At 41.0% G+C, this 19,023-nt stretch overlaps 1 protein-coding gene across 1 annotated transcript in view; it reads right to left on the minus strand.

Annotated features, from left to right (window-relative positions):
• The window catches only part of LOC124023550 (titin-like), a 38,512-nt gene that overhangs the window by 19,090 nt on the left and 399 nt on the right, over positions 1 to 19,023 (minus strand). The window contains 11 exon segments of the mRNA XM_046337930.1: positions 242 to 532; positions 2,238 to 2,348; positions 2,488 to 2,663; positions 5,295 to 5,545; positions 5,908 to 5,995; positions 13,944 to 14,052; positions 14,055 to 14,161; positions 14,449 to 14,524; positions 14,611 to 14,653; positions 14,963 to 15,067; positions 15,321 to 15,599. Of these exon segments, the coding sequence (XP_046193886.1) occupies positions 242 to 532; positions 2,238 to 2,348; positions 2,488 to 2,663; positions 5,295 to 5,545; positions 5,908 to 5,995; positions 13,944 to 14,052; positions 14,055 to 14,161; positions 14,449 to 14,524; positions 14,611 to 14,653; positions 14,963 to 15,067; positions 15,321 to 15,482 (1,519 nt within the window). The 5' untranslated portion in view covers positions 15,483 to 15,599.

Consider the following 19,023-nt stretch of genomic DNA (forward strand, 5'->3'; position numbering starts at 1 on the left):
GTACCACAGCTCTACATCAACGAGGGCCAAGCACCATTGATAAGATAGCAACATTAAATAAGCCAGTACATGACAGAGCAACATCTTTAAAGATGTCATCACGGTCGGTGGCGAGCTTAGCAGGTTCACCTTCCATCACTGTCAACTTCTAAAGCACACCTCGACGGAGGATTCATTGTCAAAGCGAGGATGCACACAGCGACAGCTACACCAGGTACAGAATGAGGTTAACAACAGATACCTGGCGGTTTCATCATGGGGTAGGGGACATAGGGAAGGGAGGGTCGTCTGCCCAGCAGGACAGACCAATCCTCCTCTTTCTCCTTCTCCAGTCTCCCCTGCTGCTGTTCATCAGACACTCGTCCCTGCCATGTCCGACTGACCGTTTGGCCTGTCTCAGTCTCCTGCCATGCCTGTCTGACCGTCTGGCCTGTCTCAGTCTCCTGCCATGCCTGTCTGACAGTCTGGACAGACTTGCCATCATCCCAGCTCTGAGTAGAAGTCTCCACAGAGAAAGTCTCCCCCCCTCTGGCTGTTGATAGAACATGAGGTAATGGTGTTACTGCAGGAGTTAATGGTGAAGTTAGATGGAGGAGAGAGTAAGGCAAAGCTCCCCTCCACAGCTCTGCATTTCAGGGGTTTTCAGAGCAAAGCTCCCCTCCACAGCTCTGCAATTCAGGGGTTTTCAGAGCAAAGCTCCCCTCCACAGCTCTGCATTTCAGGGGTTTTCAGAGCAAAGCTCCCCTCCACAGCTCTGCATTTCAGGGGTTTTCAGAGCAAAGCTCACTGATTTAGTAAGCAAATGGAATTCAATGTATCTGGCAGGCAGATAGCAAATTAAGTTAGTACGAGACTACCACACAATTCTCTGATCTGCAGAGCTAGACGTTTAGTTCCAAGCACAGGAACGGCAGTCTCCTGGACACAATGATGTCCATCATCAAGCAAAACAACACGAACCAAAGAACTAAAGGCTCTCTTTAACAAGCAACACAACACGGGCCAAAGAACTGAAGGCTCTCTTTAACAAGCAACACAACACGGGCCAAAGATCTGAAGGCTCTCTTTAACAAGCAACACAACACGGGCCAAAGAACTGAAGGCTCTCTTTAACAAGCAACACAACACGGACCAAAGAACTGAAGGCTCTCTTTAACAAGCAACACAACACGAACCAAAGAACTAAAGGCTCTCTTTAACAAGCAACACAACACGGACCAAAGCACTGAAGGCTCTCTTTAACAAGCAACACAACACGGACCAAAGAACTGAAGGCTCTCTTTAACAAGCAACACAACACAGACCAAAGAACTAAAGGCTCTCTTTAACAAGCAACACAACACAGACCAAAGAACTGAAGGCTCTCTTTAACAAGCAACACAACACGGACCAAAGAACTGAAGGCTCTCTTTAACAAGCAACACAACACGGGCCAAAGAACTGAAGGCTCTCTTTAACAAGCAACACAACACGGACCAAAGAACTGAAGGCTCTCTTTAACAAGCAACACAACACGAACCAAAGAACTAAAGGCTCTCTTTAACAAGCAACACAACACGGACCAAAGCACTGAAGGCTCTCTTTAACAAGCAACACAACACGGACCAAAGAACTGAAGGCTCTCTTTAACAAGCAACACAACACAGACCAAAGAACTAAAGGCTCTCTTTAACAAGCAACACAACACAGACCAAAGAACTGAAGGCTCTCTTTAACAAGCAACACAACACGGACCAAAGAACTGAAGGCTCTCTTTAACAAGCAACACAACACGGACCAAAGAACTGAAGGCTCTCTTTAACAAGAAACACAACACGGGCCAAAGAACTGAAGGCTCTCTTTAACAAGCAACACAACACGGACCAAAGAACTGAAGGCTCTCTTTAACAAGCAACACAACACGGACCAAAGACTCAAGAGCTCTGAAGCTGCTGTTAGTCAGTCATAAGCTGTTAGAAGTGAATGGAGCATCAATGTAACTGTAGCTGTGATTGATTGGCAGGTCATTCTGAGCTGCCCTTGGTGAGTCACCAGCGTTGACCCAAGCTGGCCTAAGATTAGGCCTCAGCATAAGGGTTGGAACTAATGAGATGATGAGAGGACTGACAGAGCGAAGGGTTAGATCAAGCTGACTCAAAGCTAAAGTATGTAGTTCTCTAGCAAGGCTGAACTGAGGTTGCTCTATGTAAGCGGAGTCAAAGCTTCAATGATGGTCTACATGGTTCCTGATTGGCTACCTGGTGAAAAGAAAGTCTGGGGTTGGTCAGATCCCAGCATGAAGAACCAATCGTCATCCTCGGTCTTGTTTGGACTAGCAGAGAGCTGCGAGGCTTGGAGATCATCTCCAGCTACAAGAGTGGGACAAGTTGGTGAGAGACTAATCCTGAAGTCGTGCGCGCTGGCACAAACACACACATTCACACACACAAAAAAAGCACATACTGTAATACACGCATACACACAATACACGCATACACACACCCACACCTTCGTCGATGGTGCGGGACAGCCTCTTGCTGGCGGACCGTGTGAAGCGCGGGGCGGGCCGGGCGATCATGGAACTGGCCTGGCGGGTCTGGGCCTGGGTACGGCCACTGTACCTGAACTTTGACCCCAGCGCCAGGAACCGGGAGCGGGACGACGGGGGCTCCACGGACGACACCCTGGGGGAGGAGAATCACACAGTCACTCACAGTTTCTAGACACGCTTATTATAATGATTTGGTTTCATAGTTCATAATAGCTTGGCCAGTGATGTGATGAATCAATAAATCACATCACTGGGCCAGCCGAACTCCAGCTTTAGTAAAAGCTTAGTCATGTTCCTCCAATGGCATACGGCCAGGTGATTTAGACCAACCTCATGTTACCTGAACCATCTTCATCCAGGGCTCCTCCTGTATGACCGACTTGTCACGCACAGTGCTGTGAAAAGGGTTTGGCCCTTTTCCTAATTCTATACTTTGTATATTTTAATACTGAATGTTATCATATCTTCAAACAAAACATAATATTAGATAAAGGGAACCTGAGTGAACAAATGACACAACAATTACATACTTATTTCATTTATTTCATGAACAAAGTTATGCAACACCCAATGTCTGTGTGTAAAAGTAATCGCCCCCTTACACTCAATAACTGGTTCTTCCACCTTTAGCTGCAATGACTCCAACCAAACGCTTCCTATAGTTGTTGATCAGTCTCACGTCTCTGTGCAGGAATCCCCTCCCCCAAACCATCACACTACCACCACCATGCTTGACCCTTGGTATAAGGTTCTTACTGTGGAATGCAGTGTTTGGTTTTCGCCAGGCATAATGGGACTTTGACTCATCAGCCAGGTGCTTCTTGGCAAACTTGAGTCATCTTTTTGGACAAGATGGGTCCCATTATGTCTGGCGAAAACCAAACACTGCATTCCACAGTAAGAACCTTATACCAACGGTTAAGCATGGTGGTGGTAGTGTGATGGTTTGGGGTCAGGATGGTGGTGGTAGTGTGATGGTTTGGGGTCAGGATGGTGGTGGTAGTGTGATGGTTTGGGGTCAGGATGGTGGTGGTAGTGTGATGATTTGGGATGCTTTACTGCCTCAGGACCTGGACACCTCGCCTTAATAGAAGGAACCATGAATTCTGCTCTGTATCAGATAATTCTACAGGAGAATGTCAGGCCATTCGTCTGTGAGCTGAAGCGTAGCTGAGTCATGCAGCAAGACAATGATCCAAAACACACATTCAATTCTACATGAAAATGGTTAAAAAGCAACAAATTTGAAGTTTTGTAATGGCCTAGTCAAAGCCCTGACCTAATCCAAATGGAGATGTTCTGGAAGGACTTGAAATAAGCAGTTCATGCCACTCCATTTGAAAACCCACAAATGTTGCTAAGCTAAAGCAGTTCTACATGGAAGAGTGGAACAAAATTCCTCCACAGCGAGAGATGTGGTTGAAGATCTGACAACATTCAGTATCAAAAATATGCACAAATAGAGAAAATCCGTAAGGGGGCAAATAATTTTCACAGCACTGTAGCAGAGTTAAACTACCAGCGGTGCTAATAGAGTTACTCTCAGAAAGGTTATGCTGCAGGGGCCAATTAGAATGCACAAGGGATTGGTAACCTGAGAATAGCCCCCGGTTGTCGGGCAGTAATGGGGGCAGATGACAGAATTAAATAGAACACTTTTATTGTATCCCTATGGAGCAGATGATCCAGGAAGTGGAGTAGGTAGAAGTTGCCCGCCCGTAACCGCTGATATGGGATCAGATATTGTTTTAACGTCCTAATGGTTAAGGTCAGGATTTGGGAGTAGGATAATCTGATCCTAGATCTATGGTTAAGGGTAACTTGTTAGTTGGAAGCAGGGTGAGCAGTGGTGTAGCGGAGGTTAAGTGCACGTTGGCTCGACTGAACATTTTAGAAGAAGAAAAACGTTTGCATTTATAAGCCAATTTCCTGAAATTCTACAAATTTCTCCATGGAGCTAAGAGACATTTTTGCAATTGTAAGGCTAACTTCGTGCAATCCTACACATTTTGCCATGCAGCTAAAAAGGTTGCAGGTTTAAAGCAAATTTCCTGGGATTCTACATATTCTGCCATGGGAACAGAGAGATTATTTTGCTGTTTAAAAGCAAATTTCCTGCAATCCTATGCATTTTGCCATGGCTAACGCTGTGTTCTTTCGCTCAAACATTACAAAATCTCTACCGTTAAAATGAATTGTTTAGGGATTTGTCAATTCTCCCTGACTATCTGGTTTTTGTTTTGCTGATTGTTAGTTCTCAAAGATAATATTATTAGACCATTATAGGCAAAGCCCTGTCTAACCCGGGGGAGGGAGGTCTACTAAGCTATATGGAATTGTTTTGAGAAGATCATACCAAGGATCATTTAGCTATTTGATTTTTAATTTTAAGACCCTTGAAGTATACATCTTTTTATTATTATGAATGAATTATTTGATGAAAATGTGTACTTGGCCTTACTGCTATTAGCACATACAACGCATAGAATAACAGATACATGGTGCAACAGATAATCCCCCCCAGAACATCTAAAGGAAGTTTGTTCTGACGTGTCTGTCCTATATCTGAGAGATAGAAGATAGATCAGGAAACTTTTTTTTTATACATGTATTTAACCCCTAAACAGTCTCAATATATAGTTCCATTCATTTTGTCAACTTAAAGTACAAGGAAATGATTTCACTCTGCGTGAACAGCGATCACGGTTTCACCCACCAGCTAATTATTCACCACTGTATCACTGAGGGACAGTGAGCTTCTCACCTGAAGAAGGTATGGTGTTCCACTGAGGCCTTCCACAGCTTCTTGGAGGCCTTGTAGTTGGGCAGCTTGAAGCCGATTGTGCTCTCATACTGTTCTTGTTCAGAGGGACGGATCTTGATGAAGAAGCTGCTTCGCTTGTAGGAGATCTTGAGGACTTTGGGCCAGGGGAAACGATTGATCCTCAGCTTGTCCTTATATACCATGAGACCACCAGAACACACCCCTAGAGTGATGTCCACACCCTCAAGATCCTGTGAGCATGTAGAAAAAGTACATTCGGTAAAGATGATCAATATGTTCTATATACCCTCATCATATACACTATAGGCATCTTTCCGTCACTTATTCCTGCATTTACCTCAGCATGCCACTAGGAGGCAGCCTCGGCTACACTTTCAGCAGCACAGATGAATCTCTTGTTTGATGATGACAGCGATTTTGTAATTAAAAATCTGTGGCTGCTAGAGTTGCCTAACCTTGTTATTCCCAAATCATGCACTTCAATTTGATAGTTTTCTACTTTTTCTGACCGCTCTTAAAAATATATATAAAAAAATTCCTTCTATAGATAGAAGTGTTCCAGTCCTAGATTCCAGAACATTCTAAAGTGTACCTTGGCTTGGTGCAGATCCACTCCATACATAGACAGCTTCTTGGCATTCTCCAGAAACAACATGTCTGCCTGGGCTGGACTCATGGATCTGGAGACAAACACAGAGATGGGTACAGCAGGTATCCTAGTGGTTAGAGCGTTGGACCAGGAATTGAAAGGTTGCTGGATTGAATCCCTGAGCTGACAAGGTAAAAATCTGTTGTTCTGCCCATGAACAAGGCAGTTAACCCACTGTTCCCCAGTAGGCCGTCATTGTAAATAATAATTTGTTCTTAACTGACTTGCCTAGTTAAATAAAGGTTACATAGAAGAAGAGGTAATGTAAACAGGTCCGGTGTAGAGCATGGTGCTTGCAACGCCAGGGTTGTGGGTTCGATTCCCACACAGGGGACAATTACAATAATGTTTGCACTCACAACTACTGTAAGTCTCTCTGGATAAGAGCATCTCCTAAATGACTCAAAAGTAAACATGTAAGGATGCAAGTTATCAGCTATATAAGTGCAGTTATCAGCTATATAATTACATGTTCATGGTGTGTGGCATCTGTGCATACAGTGCACGTGTACAGCAAGGTTGCCATGTGTAAAACTAGCATATACGCAGAGTCTGCTGCTCTTTCCTCCTAAAACCCCACATCTGACCTGTATGTGACATTCTGCCGCTCCATTCTTTATCAGAGCTCAAGTATTTAGTCTGGTCTTTTCTACATTACTCCAGTATATAGTCTGGTCTTTTCTACATTACTCCAGTATATAGTCTGGTCTTTTCTACATGACTCCAGTATATAGTCTGGTCTTTTCTACATGACTCCAGTATTTAGTCTGGTCTTTTCTACATGACTCCAGTATATAGTCTGGTCTTTTCTACTCCAGTATTAGTCTGGTCTTTTTTCTCCAGTATATAGTCTGGTCTTTTCTACATTACTCCAGTATATAGTCTGGTCTTTTCTACATTACTCCAGTATTTAGTCTGGTCTTTTCTACATGACTCCAGTATATAGTCTGGTCCTCCCTGGTCTTTTCTACATTACTCCAGTATATAGTCTGGTCCTCCCTGGTCTTTTCTACATTACTCCAGTATATAGTCTGGTCCTCCCTGGTCTTTTCTACATTACTCCAGTATTACTCCAGTATATAGTCTGGTCTTTTCTACATTACTCCAGTATATAGTCTGGTCTTTTCTACATTACTCCTGGTCTTTTCTACATTACTCCAGTATATAGTCTGGTCTTTTCTACATTACTCCAGTATATAGTCTGGTCTTTTCTCTACATGACTCCAGTATATAGTCTGGTCTCCAGTATATAGTCTGGTCTTTTCTACATGACTCCAGTATTTAGTCTGGTCTTTTCTACATGACTCCAGTATATAGTCTGGTCTTTTCTACATTACTCCAGTATATAGTCTGGTCTTTTTCATACTCCAGTATTAGTCTGGTCTTTTCTACAGTACTCCATAGTCTGGTCTTTTCTACATTACTCCAGTATTTAGTCAGTCTTTTCTACATTACTCCAGTATTTAGTCTGGTCTTTTCTACATTACTCCAGTATATAGTCTGGTCTTTTCTCATGACTCCAGTATATAGTCTGGTCTTTTCTACATGACTCCAGTATATAGTCTGGTCTTTTCTACATTACTCCAGTATATAGTCTGGTCTTTTCTACATTACTCCAGTATATAGTCTGGTCTTTTCTACATTACTCCAGTATATAGTCTGGGTCTTTTCTACATTACTCCAGTATATAGTCTGGGTCTTTTCTACATTACTCCAGTATAGTCTAGTCCTGGTCTTTTCTACATTACTCCAGTATATAGTCTGGTCTTTTCTACATTACTCCAGTATATAGTCTGGTCTTTTCTACATTACTCCAGTATATAGTCTGGTCCTCCCTGGTCTTTTCTACATTACTCCAGTACTCCAGTATATAGTCTGGTCTTTTCTAGTCTGGTCTTTTCTACATGACTCCAGTATATAGTCTGGTCTTTTTTCTAGTCTGGTCTTTTTACTCCAGTATATAGTCTGGTCTTTTCTACATTACTCCAGTATATAGTCTGGTCTTTTCTACATGACTCCAGTATATAGTCTGGTCTTTTCTACATGACTCCAGTATTTAGTCTGGTCCTCCCTGGTCTTTTCTACATTACTCCAGTATTTAGTCTGGTCCTCCCTGGTCTTTTCTACATTACTCCAGTATATAGTCTGGTCTCCCTTCTTTTCTACATGACTCCAGTATATAGTCTGGTCTTTTCTACATGACTCCAGTATTTAGTCTGGTCTTTTCTACATTACTCCAGTATTTAGTCTGGTCTTTTCTACATTACTCCAGTATATAGTCTGGTCTTTTCTACATTACTCCAGTATATAGTCTGGTCTTTTCTACATTACTCCAGTATTTAGTCTGGTCCTCCCTGGTCTTTTCTACATTACTCCAGTATTTAGTCTGGTCTTTTCTACATTACTCCAGTATATAGTCTGGTCTTTTCTACATGACTCCAGTATTTAGTCTGGTCTTTTCTACATTACTCCAGTATTTAGTCTGGTCTTTTCTACTCCAGTATATAGTCTGGTCTTTTCTACTACCAGTATATAGTCTGGTCTTTTCTACATTACTCCAGTATATAGTCTGGTCTTTTCTACATTACTCCTGGTCTTTTCTACATTACTCCAGTATATAGTCTGGTCTTTTCTACATTACTCCAGTATTTAGTCTGGTCTTTTCTACATTACTCCTGGTCTTTTCTACATTACTCCAGTAGTATAGTCTGGTCTTTTCTACATTACTCCAGTATATAGTCTGGTCTTTTCTACATTACTCCAGTATAGTCTAGTCTCCTGGTCTTTTCTACATTACTCCAGTATAGTCTAGTCTGGTACATTACTCCAGTATATAGTCTGGTCTTTTTCTACATGACTCCAGTATATAGTCTGGTCTTTTCTACATGACTCCAGTATATAGTCTGGTCTTTTCTACATTACTCCAGTATATAGTCTGGTCTTTTCTACAGTATATAGTCTGGTCTTTTCTACATTACTCCAGTATATAGTCTGGTCTTTTCTACATTACTCCAGTATATAGTCTGGTCTTTTCTACATTACTCCAGTATATAGTCTGGTCTTTTTCATTACTCCAGTATATAGTCTGGTCTTTTCTACATTACTCCAGTATATAGTCTGGTCTTTTCTACATTACTCCAGTATATAGTCTGGTCTTTTCTACATTACTCCAGTATATAGTCTGGTCTTTTCTACATTACTCCAGTATATAGTCTGGTCTTTTTCTACATGACTCCAGTATATAGTCTGGTACTCCAGTATATAGTCTGGTCTTTTCTACATTACTCCAGTATATAGTCTGGTCTTTTCTACATTACTCCAGTATATAGTCTGGTCTTTTCTACATGACTCCAGTATATAGTCTGGTCTTTTCTACATTACTCCAGTATATAGTCTGGTCTTTTCTACATTACTCCAGTATATAGTCTGGTCTTTTCTACATTACTCCAGTATATAGTCTGGTCTTTTCTACATTACTCCAGTATATAGTCTGGTCTTTTCTACATTACTCCAGTATATAGTCTGGTCTTTTCTACATTACTCCAGTATATAGTCTGGTCTTTTCTACATTACTCCAGTATATAGTCTGGTCTTTTCTACATTACTCCAGTATATAGTCTGGTCTTTTCTACATTACTCCAGGTCTGGTCTTTTTTCAGTCTGGTCTTTTACTGACCAGTATATAGTCTGGTCTTTTCTACATTACTCCAGTATATAGTCTGGTCTTTTTTTCTAGTCTGGTCTTTTCATTACTCCAGTATATAGTCTGGTCTTTTCTACATTACTCCAGTATATAGTCTGGTCTTTTCTACATTACTCCAGTATATAGTCTGGTCTTTTCTACATTACTCCAGTATATAGTCTGGTCTTTTCTACTCCATTACTCCAGTATATAGTCTGGTCTTTTCTACATTACTCCAGTATATAGTCTGGTCTTTTCTCCCTGGTCTTTTCTACATTACTCCAGTATTTAGTCTGGTCTTTTCTACATTACTCCAGTATATAGTCTGGTCTTTTCTACTCCAGTATATAGTCTGGTCCATGACTCCAGTATATAGTCTGGTCTTTTCAGTATATAGTCTGGTCTTTTTACTCCAGTATATAGTCTGGTCTTTTCTACATTACTCCAGTATATAGTCTGGTCTTTTCTACATTACTCCAGTATATAGTCTGGTCTTTTCTACATTACTCCAGTATATAGTCTGGTCCTCCCTGGTCTTTTCTACATTACTCCAGTATATAGTCTGGTCCTCCCTGGTCTTTTCTACATTACTCCAGTATATAGTCTGGTCTTTTTTCTAGTCTGGTCTTTTCTACATGACTCCAGTATATAGTCTGGTCTTTTCTACATTACTCCAGTATATAGTCTGGTCTTTTCTACATTACTCCAGTATATAGTCTGGTCTTTTCTCCAGTATTAGTCTGGTCTTTTCTACATTACTATATAGTCTGGTCTTTTCTACATTACTCCAGTATATAGTCTGGTCTTTTCTACATTACTCCAGTATATAGTCTGGTCTTTTCTACATTACTCCAGTATATAGTCTGGTCTTTTCTACATGACTCCAGTATATAGTCTGGTCTTTTCTACATTACTCCAGTATATAGTCTGGTCTTTTCTACATGACTCCAGTATATAGTCTGGTCTTTTCTACATGACTCCAGTATATAGTCTGGTCTTTTCTACATTACTCCAGTATATAGTCTGGTCATGACTCCAGTATATAGTCTGGTCTTTTCTACATTACTCCAGTATATAGTCTGGTCTTTTCTACATTACTCCCTGGTCTTTTCTACATTACTCCAGTATAGTCTGGTTACCCTGGTCTTTTCTACATTACTCCAGTATATAGTCTGGTCTTTTTCTACTCCAGTATATAGTCTGGTCTTTTCTACATTACTCCAGTATATAGTCTGGTCTTTTCTACATGACTCCAGTATATAGTCTGGTCTTTTCTACATGACTCCAGTATATAGTCTGGTCTTTTCTACATGACTCCAGTATATAGTCTGGTCTTTTCTACATTACTCCAGTATATAGTCTGGTCTTTTCTACATTACTCCAGTATCTGGTCTTTTCTCTGGTCTTTTCTACATTACTCCAGTATATAGTCTGGTCTACTCCAGTATATAGTCTGGTTTTCTACATGACTCCAGTATATAGTCTGGTCTTTTCTACATTACTCCAGTATATAGTCTGGTCTTTTCTACATTACTCCAGTATATAGTCTGGTCTTTTCATTACTCCAGTATTACTCCAGTATATAGTCTGGTCTTTTCTACATTACTCCAGTATATAGTCTGGTCTTTTCTACATGACTCCAGTATATAGTCTGGTCTTTTCTACATTACTCCAGTATATAGTCTGGTCTTTTCTACATGACTCCAGTATATAGTCTGGTCTTTTCTACATTACTCCAGTATATAGTCTGGTCTTTTCTACATGACTCCAGTATATAGTCTGGTCTTTTCTACATTACTCCAGTATATAGTCTGGTCTTTTCTACATTACTCCAGTATATAGTCTGGTCCTCCCTGGTCTTTTCTACATTACTCCAGTATATAGTCTGGTCTTTTCTACATGACTCCAGTATATAGTCTGGTCTTTTCTACATGACTCCAGTATATAGTCTGGTCTTTTCTACATGACTCCAGTATATAGTCTGGTCTTTTCTACATTACTCCAGTATATAGTCTGGTCTTTTCTACATTACTCCAGTATATAGTCTGGTCTTTTCTACATTACTCCAGTATATAGTCTGGTCTTTTCTACATTACTCCAGTATATAGTCTGGTCTTTTCTACATGACTCCAGTATATAGTCTGGTCTTTTCTACATTACTCCAGTATATAGTCTGGTCTTTTCTACATATACTCCAGTATATAGTCTGGTCTTTTCTACATGACTCCAGTATATAGTCTGGTCTTTTCTTCATTACTCCAGTATATAGTCTGGTCTTTTCTACATGACTCCAGTATATAGTCTGGTCTTTTCTACATGACTCCAGTATATAGTCTGGTCTTTTCTACATTACTCCAGTATATAGTCTGGTCTTTTCTACATTACTCCAGTATATAGTCTGGTCTTTTCTACATACTCCAGTATATAGTCTGGTCCTATATAGTCTGGTCTTTTCTACATGACTCCAGTATATAGTCTGGTCTTTTCTACATGACTCCAGTATATAGTCTGGTCTTTTCTACATAGTCTGGTCTTTTTTCATTACATGACTCCAGTATATAGTCTGGTCTTTTCTACATTACTCCAGTATATAGTCTGGTCTTTTCTACATGACTCCAGTATATAGTCTGGTCTTTTCTACATGACTCCAGTATATAGTCTGGTCTTTTCTACTCCAGTATATATGGACTGACCAGTATATAGTCTGGTCTTTTCTACATGACTCCAGTATATAGTCTGGTCTTTTCTACATGACTCCAGTATATAGTCTGGTCTTTTCTACATTACTCCAGTATATAGTCTGGTCTTTTCTACATTACTCCAGTATATAGTCTGGTCTTTTCTACATTACTCCAGTATATAGTCTGGTCCTCCCTGGTCTTTTCTACATGACTCCAGTATATAGTCTGGTCTTTTCTACATTACTCCAGTATATAGTCTGGTCTTTTCTACATGACTCCAGTATATAGTCTGGTCTTTTCTTCATGACTCCAGTATATAGTCTGGTCTTTTCTACATTACTCCAGTATATAGTCTGGTCTTTTCTACATTACTCCAGTATATAGTCTGGTCTTTTCTACATTACTCCAGGATAGAGTCTGGTCCTCCCTGGTCTTTTCTACATTATTCCAGTATAGAGTCTGGTCCTCCCTGGTCTTTTCTACATTATTCCAGTATAGAGTCTGGTCCTCCCTGGTCTTTTCTACATCATAGTTCCAGTATATAGTCTGGTCCTCCCTGGTCTTTTGTACATCATAGTTCCAGTATATATTTCTGTCCTCCCTGGTCTTTTGTACATCATAGTTCCAGTATATAGTCTGGTCCTCCCTGGTCTTTTCTATAGTTCCAGTATGAGTAGTTCCAGTATATCCAGTATATAGTCTGGTCTTTTCTACATTAGTTCCAGTATATAGTCTGGTCCTCCCTGGTCTTTTCTACATGATAGTTCCAGTATATAGTCTGGTCTTTTCTACATGATAGTTCCAGTATATAGTCTGGTCTTTTCTACATGATAGTTCCAGTATATAGTCTGGTCTTTTCTACATGATAGTTCCAGTATATAGTCTGGTCTTTTCTACATTACTCCAGTATATATTTCTGTCCTCCCTGGTCTTTTCTACATGATAGTTCCAGTATATAGTCTGGTCCTCCCTGGTCTTTTCTACATGATAGTTCCAGTATATAGTCTGGTCTTTTCTACATTACTCCAGTATATATTTCTGTCCTCCCTGGTCTTTTCTACATGATAGTTCCAGTATATAGTCTGGTCCTCCCTGGTCTTTTCTACATGATAGTTCCAGTATATAGTCTGGTCTTTTCTACATTACTCCAGTATATATTTCTGTCCTCCCTGGTCTTTTCTACATGATAGTTCCAGTATAGAGTCTGGTCCTCCCAGGTCTTTTCTACATGATAGTTCCAGTATATAGTCTGGTCCTCCCTGGTCTTTTCTACATGATAGTTCCAGTATATAGTCTGGTCCTCCCTGGTCTTTTCTACATGATAGTTCCAGTATATAGTCTGGTCTTTTCTACATTACTCCAGTATATAGTCTGGTCTTTTCTACATGACTCCAGTATATAGTCTGGTCTTTTCTACATGATAGTTCCAGTATATAGTCTGGTCTTTTCTACATGATAGTTCCAGTATATAGTCTGGTCTTTTCTACATTACTCCAGTATATATTTCTGTCCTCCCTGGTCTTTTCTACATGATAGTTCCAGTATATAGTCTGGTCCTCCCTGGTCTTTTGTACATCATAGTTCCAGTATATAGTCAGTCCTACCCTGGTTCTTACCTGTATGTGCGGTGCAACTCCATGACCTTGTCCTCCAGCTCTTTGCCCTGTCCCGGGGCCAGCCTCAGCTCCTTGGTGTAGTGAGAGCCGTGGACCTCTGGATCATACTCCCCAGCTCAGACTGGGCCGTGTAGGAGCCTAGCATGGCCAGAGTTACAAAGGAGCATGGCAGCAGGCCACTCAGGATGTCTTTACGCAGCTGTAGACACAGGTAGTACCTGCGAGAGGGAGGGGGAGAGAGGGAGGGGTAGATGGAGAGAGAGAGAGAGAGAGAGAGAGAGAGAGAGAAAGGGGGGGGGGGGTGGAGGAAGAGAGAGGTGGGTGGAAGGAGTGAGAAAGGAGGTGGGTGAGGACAGAGGGGTGGAGAGAGCAGGAGCAAGAGAGCAGAGAGGTGGGGGTGAAGGGTGAGAGGAAAGAGAGAGAGAGAGGGAGGGGAATGGGAGTTAACCACTGACACCCTGAAATTGAGTTAACGGCAGATATTTAGATGTGTGTGTAGATTAACCTGGTGAGGTCTTCTGTGAGCTGAGCTGGATCAGGAGGGTAGAACTTCACGTTGAAAGTGAACTCGTATGTATAATCTGGAGATGAATACAGTGTGAGTACTGTTGGTCATTTGAGTTAGAAACATGTATTTACTGTAGATCATCGTATTGACATCACCCACCTGCCACCTGTTTCCGGATCTCTTTGGAGGCGTCCAGCCACGTCTGTAAATGACAGCGGGAGAACAGACTCAATGAACGCCATCGTACTGGAAGAATTACTGGAAGTCATTTTGCCCTATGTGGTGAAACTGCACCTTCCACCCTATAGGTACTGTTTCTCTAATGGGCAAGAACATGCAGTCAAACTACACGCAAAACAACACACTCACTGAACATATCTTTCTCTCCCAAAGGAAATCTCCACAGATGAGATGCCATCTACCCTCCTTTCACTTGGAAGGTTAAGATTACTGTTCACCACTTCACCCTAGATTAGCACCCCATTCTTAAACCAGGCAAAGTTTACTGTACCCTGGAAGTGGGGGTATCCCAGACGGCCAGGCCACAGTAGTCTCTCTCCAGCAGGTTGAGGTGGTCACACACCTTCACAAACAGATCCGAGCCCGTCGCATGTTTCTACACAGGGAGACAGAGAGGAGACCAATCACACAAACATTCAGTAAGAAAGAAATATTACTGGTTGTACTCATAACCAATCACAAATAAGCATTCAGTAAGGAAGAAATATTACTGGTTGTACTCATAACCAATCACAACTATGCATTCAAAAAGATTAAGTCAGAAACAGAGTTGATGGGCAATTATTTGAAGTGTAGAAAATACTAGAACAAGGCTGAAAAGACAACGGTGTATTTGAAAAGTGTCTTACACCGAGCGCACACTCAAACAGAGTGTCATCCAGGAGGGTGACTTTACACTGCATGATCCGCGGACGCTTGGAGGGTTTGGGCTCCTCTGCTAAAGCCATCTTGTCTTCTCCATTAGTGTTCTCCCCTTCCCCTCCGTTCGCCTCTCCCTCCTCCTCCTCCATCTGCCCGGCTGGCTCTTCCTCTGTTTCTTCTTTCTTCTCTTTCTCCTCTACTCCCGCCTCCTTCTCTTCCCCCTCCTTCTCTACCTCGGCGTTCACCTTCTGCTCCGCCTGTGCTGGCTAGGGGGTCACAGAAAGGTCATATGACAGACATGTTGTTAGGATATTTCATTTCTAATTACAGACAGTTACATTTATGTAATAGACAGAGTGACTCAAACTATAATACAGTCATTATCCTCAGGAAATAAGGACAAGTGACTTTCAGTGTAGCTGTTAGAGAGAAGAGCATGGCACGCACTGTAGTCCTTCTTCATACCGCCATGCTCTTCTCTCTTCCAACTACACTACACACACTGTAGTCCTTCTTCTGTGTTATAATAAACAACTTTCATACCGCCATGCTCTTCTCTCTCCAACTACACTTCACACACTGTAGTCCTTCTTCTGTGTTATAATAAACAACTTTCATACCGCCATGCTCTTCTCTCTCCAACTACACTACACACACTGTAGTCCTTCTTCTGTGTTATAATAAACAACTTTCATACCGCCATGCTCTTCTCTCTCCAACTACACTTCACACACTGTAGTCCTTCTTCTGTGTTATAATAAACAACTTTCATACCGCCATGCTCTTCTCTCTCCAACTACACTACACACACTGTAGTCCTTCTTCTGTGTTATATAATAAACAACTTTCATACCGCCATGCTCTTCTCTCTCCAACTACACTACACGCACTGTAGTCCTTCTTCTGTGTTATAATAAACAACTTTCATACCGCCATGCTCTTCTCTCTTCCAACTACACTACACACACTGTAGTCCTTCTTCATACCGCCATGCTCTTCTCTCTCCAACTACACTTCACACACTGTAGTCCTTCTTCACAAACAACTTTCCATGCTCTTCTCTCTCCAACTACACTACACACACTGTAGTCCTTCTTCTGTGTTATAATAAACAACGTTCATACCGCCATGCTCTTCTCTCTCCAACTACACTTCACACACTGTAGTCCTTCTTCATACCGCCATGCTCTTCTCTCTCCAACTACACTTCACACACTGTAGTCCTTCTTCTGTGTTATAATAAACTCATACCGCCATGCTCTTCTCTCTCCAACTACACTACACACACTGTAGTCCTTCTTCTGTGTTATAATAAACAACGTTCATACCGCCATGCTCTTCTCTCTCCAACTACACTTCACACACTGTAGTCCTTCTTCTGTGTTATAATAAACAACTTTCATACCGCCATGCTCTTCTCTCTCCAACTACACTACACACACTGTAGTCCTTCTTCTGTGTTATAATAAACAACTTTCATACCGCCATGCTCTTCTCTCTCCAACTACACTTCACACACTGTAGTCCTTCTTCTGTGTTATAATAAACAACGTTCATACCGCCATGCTCTTCTCTCTCCAACTACACTTCACACACTGTAGTCCTTCTTCATACCGCCATGCTCTTCTCTCTCCAACTACACTTCACACACTGTAGTCCTTCTTCATACCGCCATGCTCTTCTCTTCCAACTACACTACACACACTGTAGTCCTTCTTCTGTGTTATAATAAACAACTTTCATACCGCCATGCTCTTCTCTCTTCCAACTACACTACACACACTGTAGTCCTTCTTCATACCGCCATGCTCTTCTCTCTTCCAACTACACTACACACACTGTAGTCCTTCTTCTGTGTTATAATTCATGCTCTGCTCTTTCTCTCCAACTACACTACACACACTGTAGTCCTTCTTCTGTGTTATAATAAACAACTTTCATACCGCCATGCTCTTCTCTCTTCCAACTACACTACACACACTGTAGTCCTTCTTCTGTGTTATAATAAACAACTTTCATACCGCCATGCTCTTCTCTTCCAACTACACTTCAACTCTTGTCCTTGATTATAGTGCTGATAATTGTTTTGTTTTTTAAGTCGGGTTCGGTTTCGGTTCGATTATTAAAAAATAATCTCAGTTTTTGATTTGGGTTTCTATAAAACATTTTTTTTACAATAAATGCAGCATGCATTATGTGGGTTAAAGGTCGTAACAACACAGAATCAAACCATTAATAAAAGTCCCATGATGGTAATGACTGACCTTTGCTTATCACTTATTAACCATTTCTTCACAGTAATTTACTTTAATAAAATATTTGTTTTATTTGATGACTTTATTACTTCATTCCAAGTCATCATCTCATCTGTACAGAGCTGCTGCCTATGCTATCTGACAAAATCACTATTTTAGTAGTTCTTTAAAGTAAATAAGGCATACTTTTATGCTTAATACCAACTATCAATCACTTAGATGATGTATTTTCAGGTAGAGATACCTCACAAAGCAACTGCTCTCTATCCCTCTCTCTTGTTCTCTCATCTCTGCTCCACACAGACCGAGAACAGACAAGCAATGGATTATGTTCATTGTAGTTAATTACCACATTTCTGCTGTAAACTATGTCCAATTTTGGTCTGTTGGAAACTTTAACCCCCTACTACATCGTCACACAAACTGAGCATCAAGTTGTTTTTTTTCGCTCAGCACTACTAGATTAGTAGTACTAGACTACTATGTAACAGCAATGTTACTTCAGTTATTAAATAATTACTTGAAGCGGTACTTTTCCTAACGCAGACTAGATCTAGGTGGCTCTAGACCTGCACAGAGCAGCTAGTCAGTTCTACCGAGTAAGCAGCCCAGTCAAGCACCAAACTAGTTGATGTTCTGTCCTGTACCTCTCTCTCCTGCTACGCTGAGTGTCTTCAGTGTAGCTATTCTCTGAATGCTATGGTTGTTGATCAGACTCTGGGAAACATGTTCCTTCAGTTTCTGTGCTTGATGTTCACTTCACTTATTTTTACTCCAGTCTCTCACTTGAGACTCATTGGCCTACATCTTCAGTCTGCTGCAATGCAGGCCCTCAATGTGCAAAATAATAACAGCATTGTAAAAAAAATATATTAAAAAATGGGAAGGCAACTCATTGACACGTTTAATAATATACTGAAGAAAAATATAAACGCAGCAATTTCAGTTACAGTTCATATAAGTAAAAAAGTCACTTCAGCAATTCAGCAAATAAAGTCAATTCAGCATGGCAACAGCACACTCCCTCAAAATGTGAGACATCTGTGGCTTTGTAGCCTTTTATTGTCCCTAGCACAAGGTGCGCCTATGTAATTATCATGCTCTTTAATCAACTTCTTGATTATACCACACCTGTCAGGTGGATTAATTATCTTGACAAAGGAGAAATGCTCACTATCAGGGATGTACAAACCAATCTGTGCATACCATTTCAGAGAAAATAAGCATTTTGTGCATATGGAACATTTCTGGGAGCTTTTATTTCAGCTCATGAAACATGGGACTAACACTTCACATGTTGCGTTTATATTTTTGTTCAGTGTAGGTATGATAATTCTGCATTTTTGTTTTTTTGCGCACTGCAAAAGCTGTCTCCCACAATCTAAATCAGAACAAAAAAACCCAGCAGGATAGCATTCCCCTAGGAAAAGAGTTG

The sequence above is a fragment of the Oncorhynchus gorbuscha genome, unplaced genomic scaffold (genome assembly GCF_021184085.1).
Source record: "Oncorhynchus gorbuscha isolate QuinsamMale2020 ecotype Even-year unplaced genomic scaffold, OgorEven_v1.0 Un_scaffold_1626, whole genome shotgun sequence".
Lineage (NCBI taxonomy): Eukaryota > Metazoa > Chordata > Actinopteri > Salmoniformes > Salmonidae > Oncorhynchus > Oncorhynchus gorbuscha.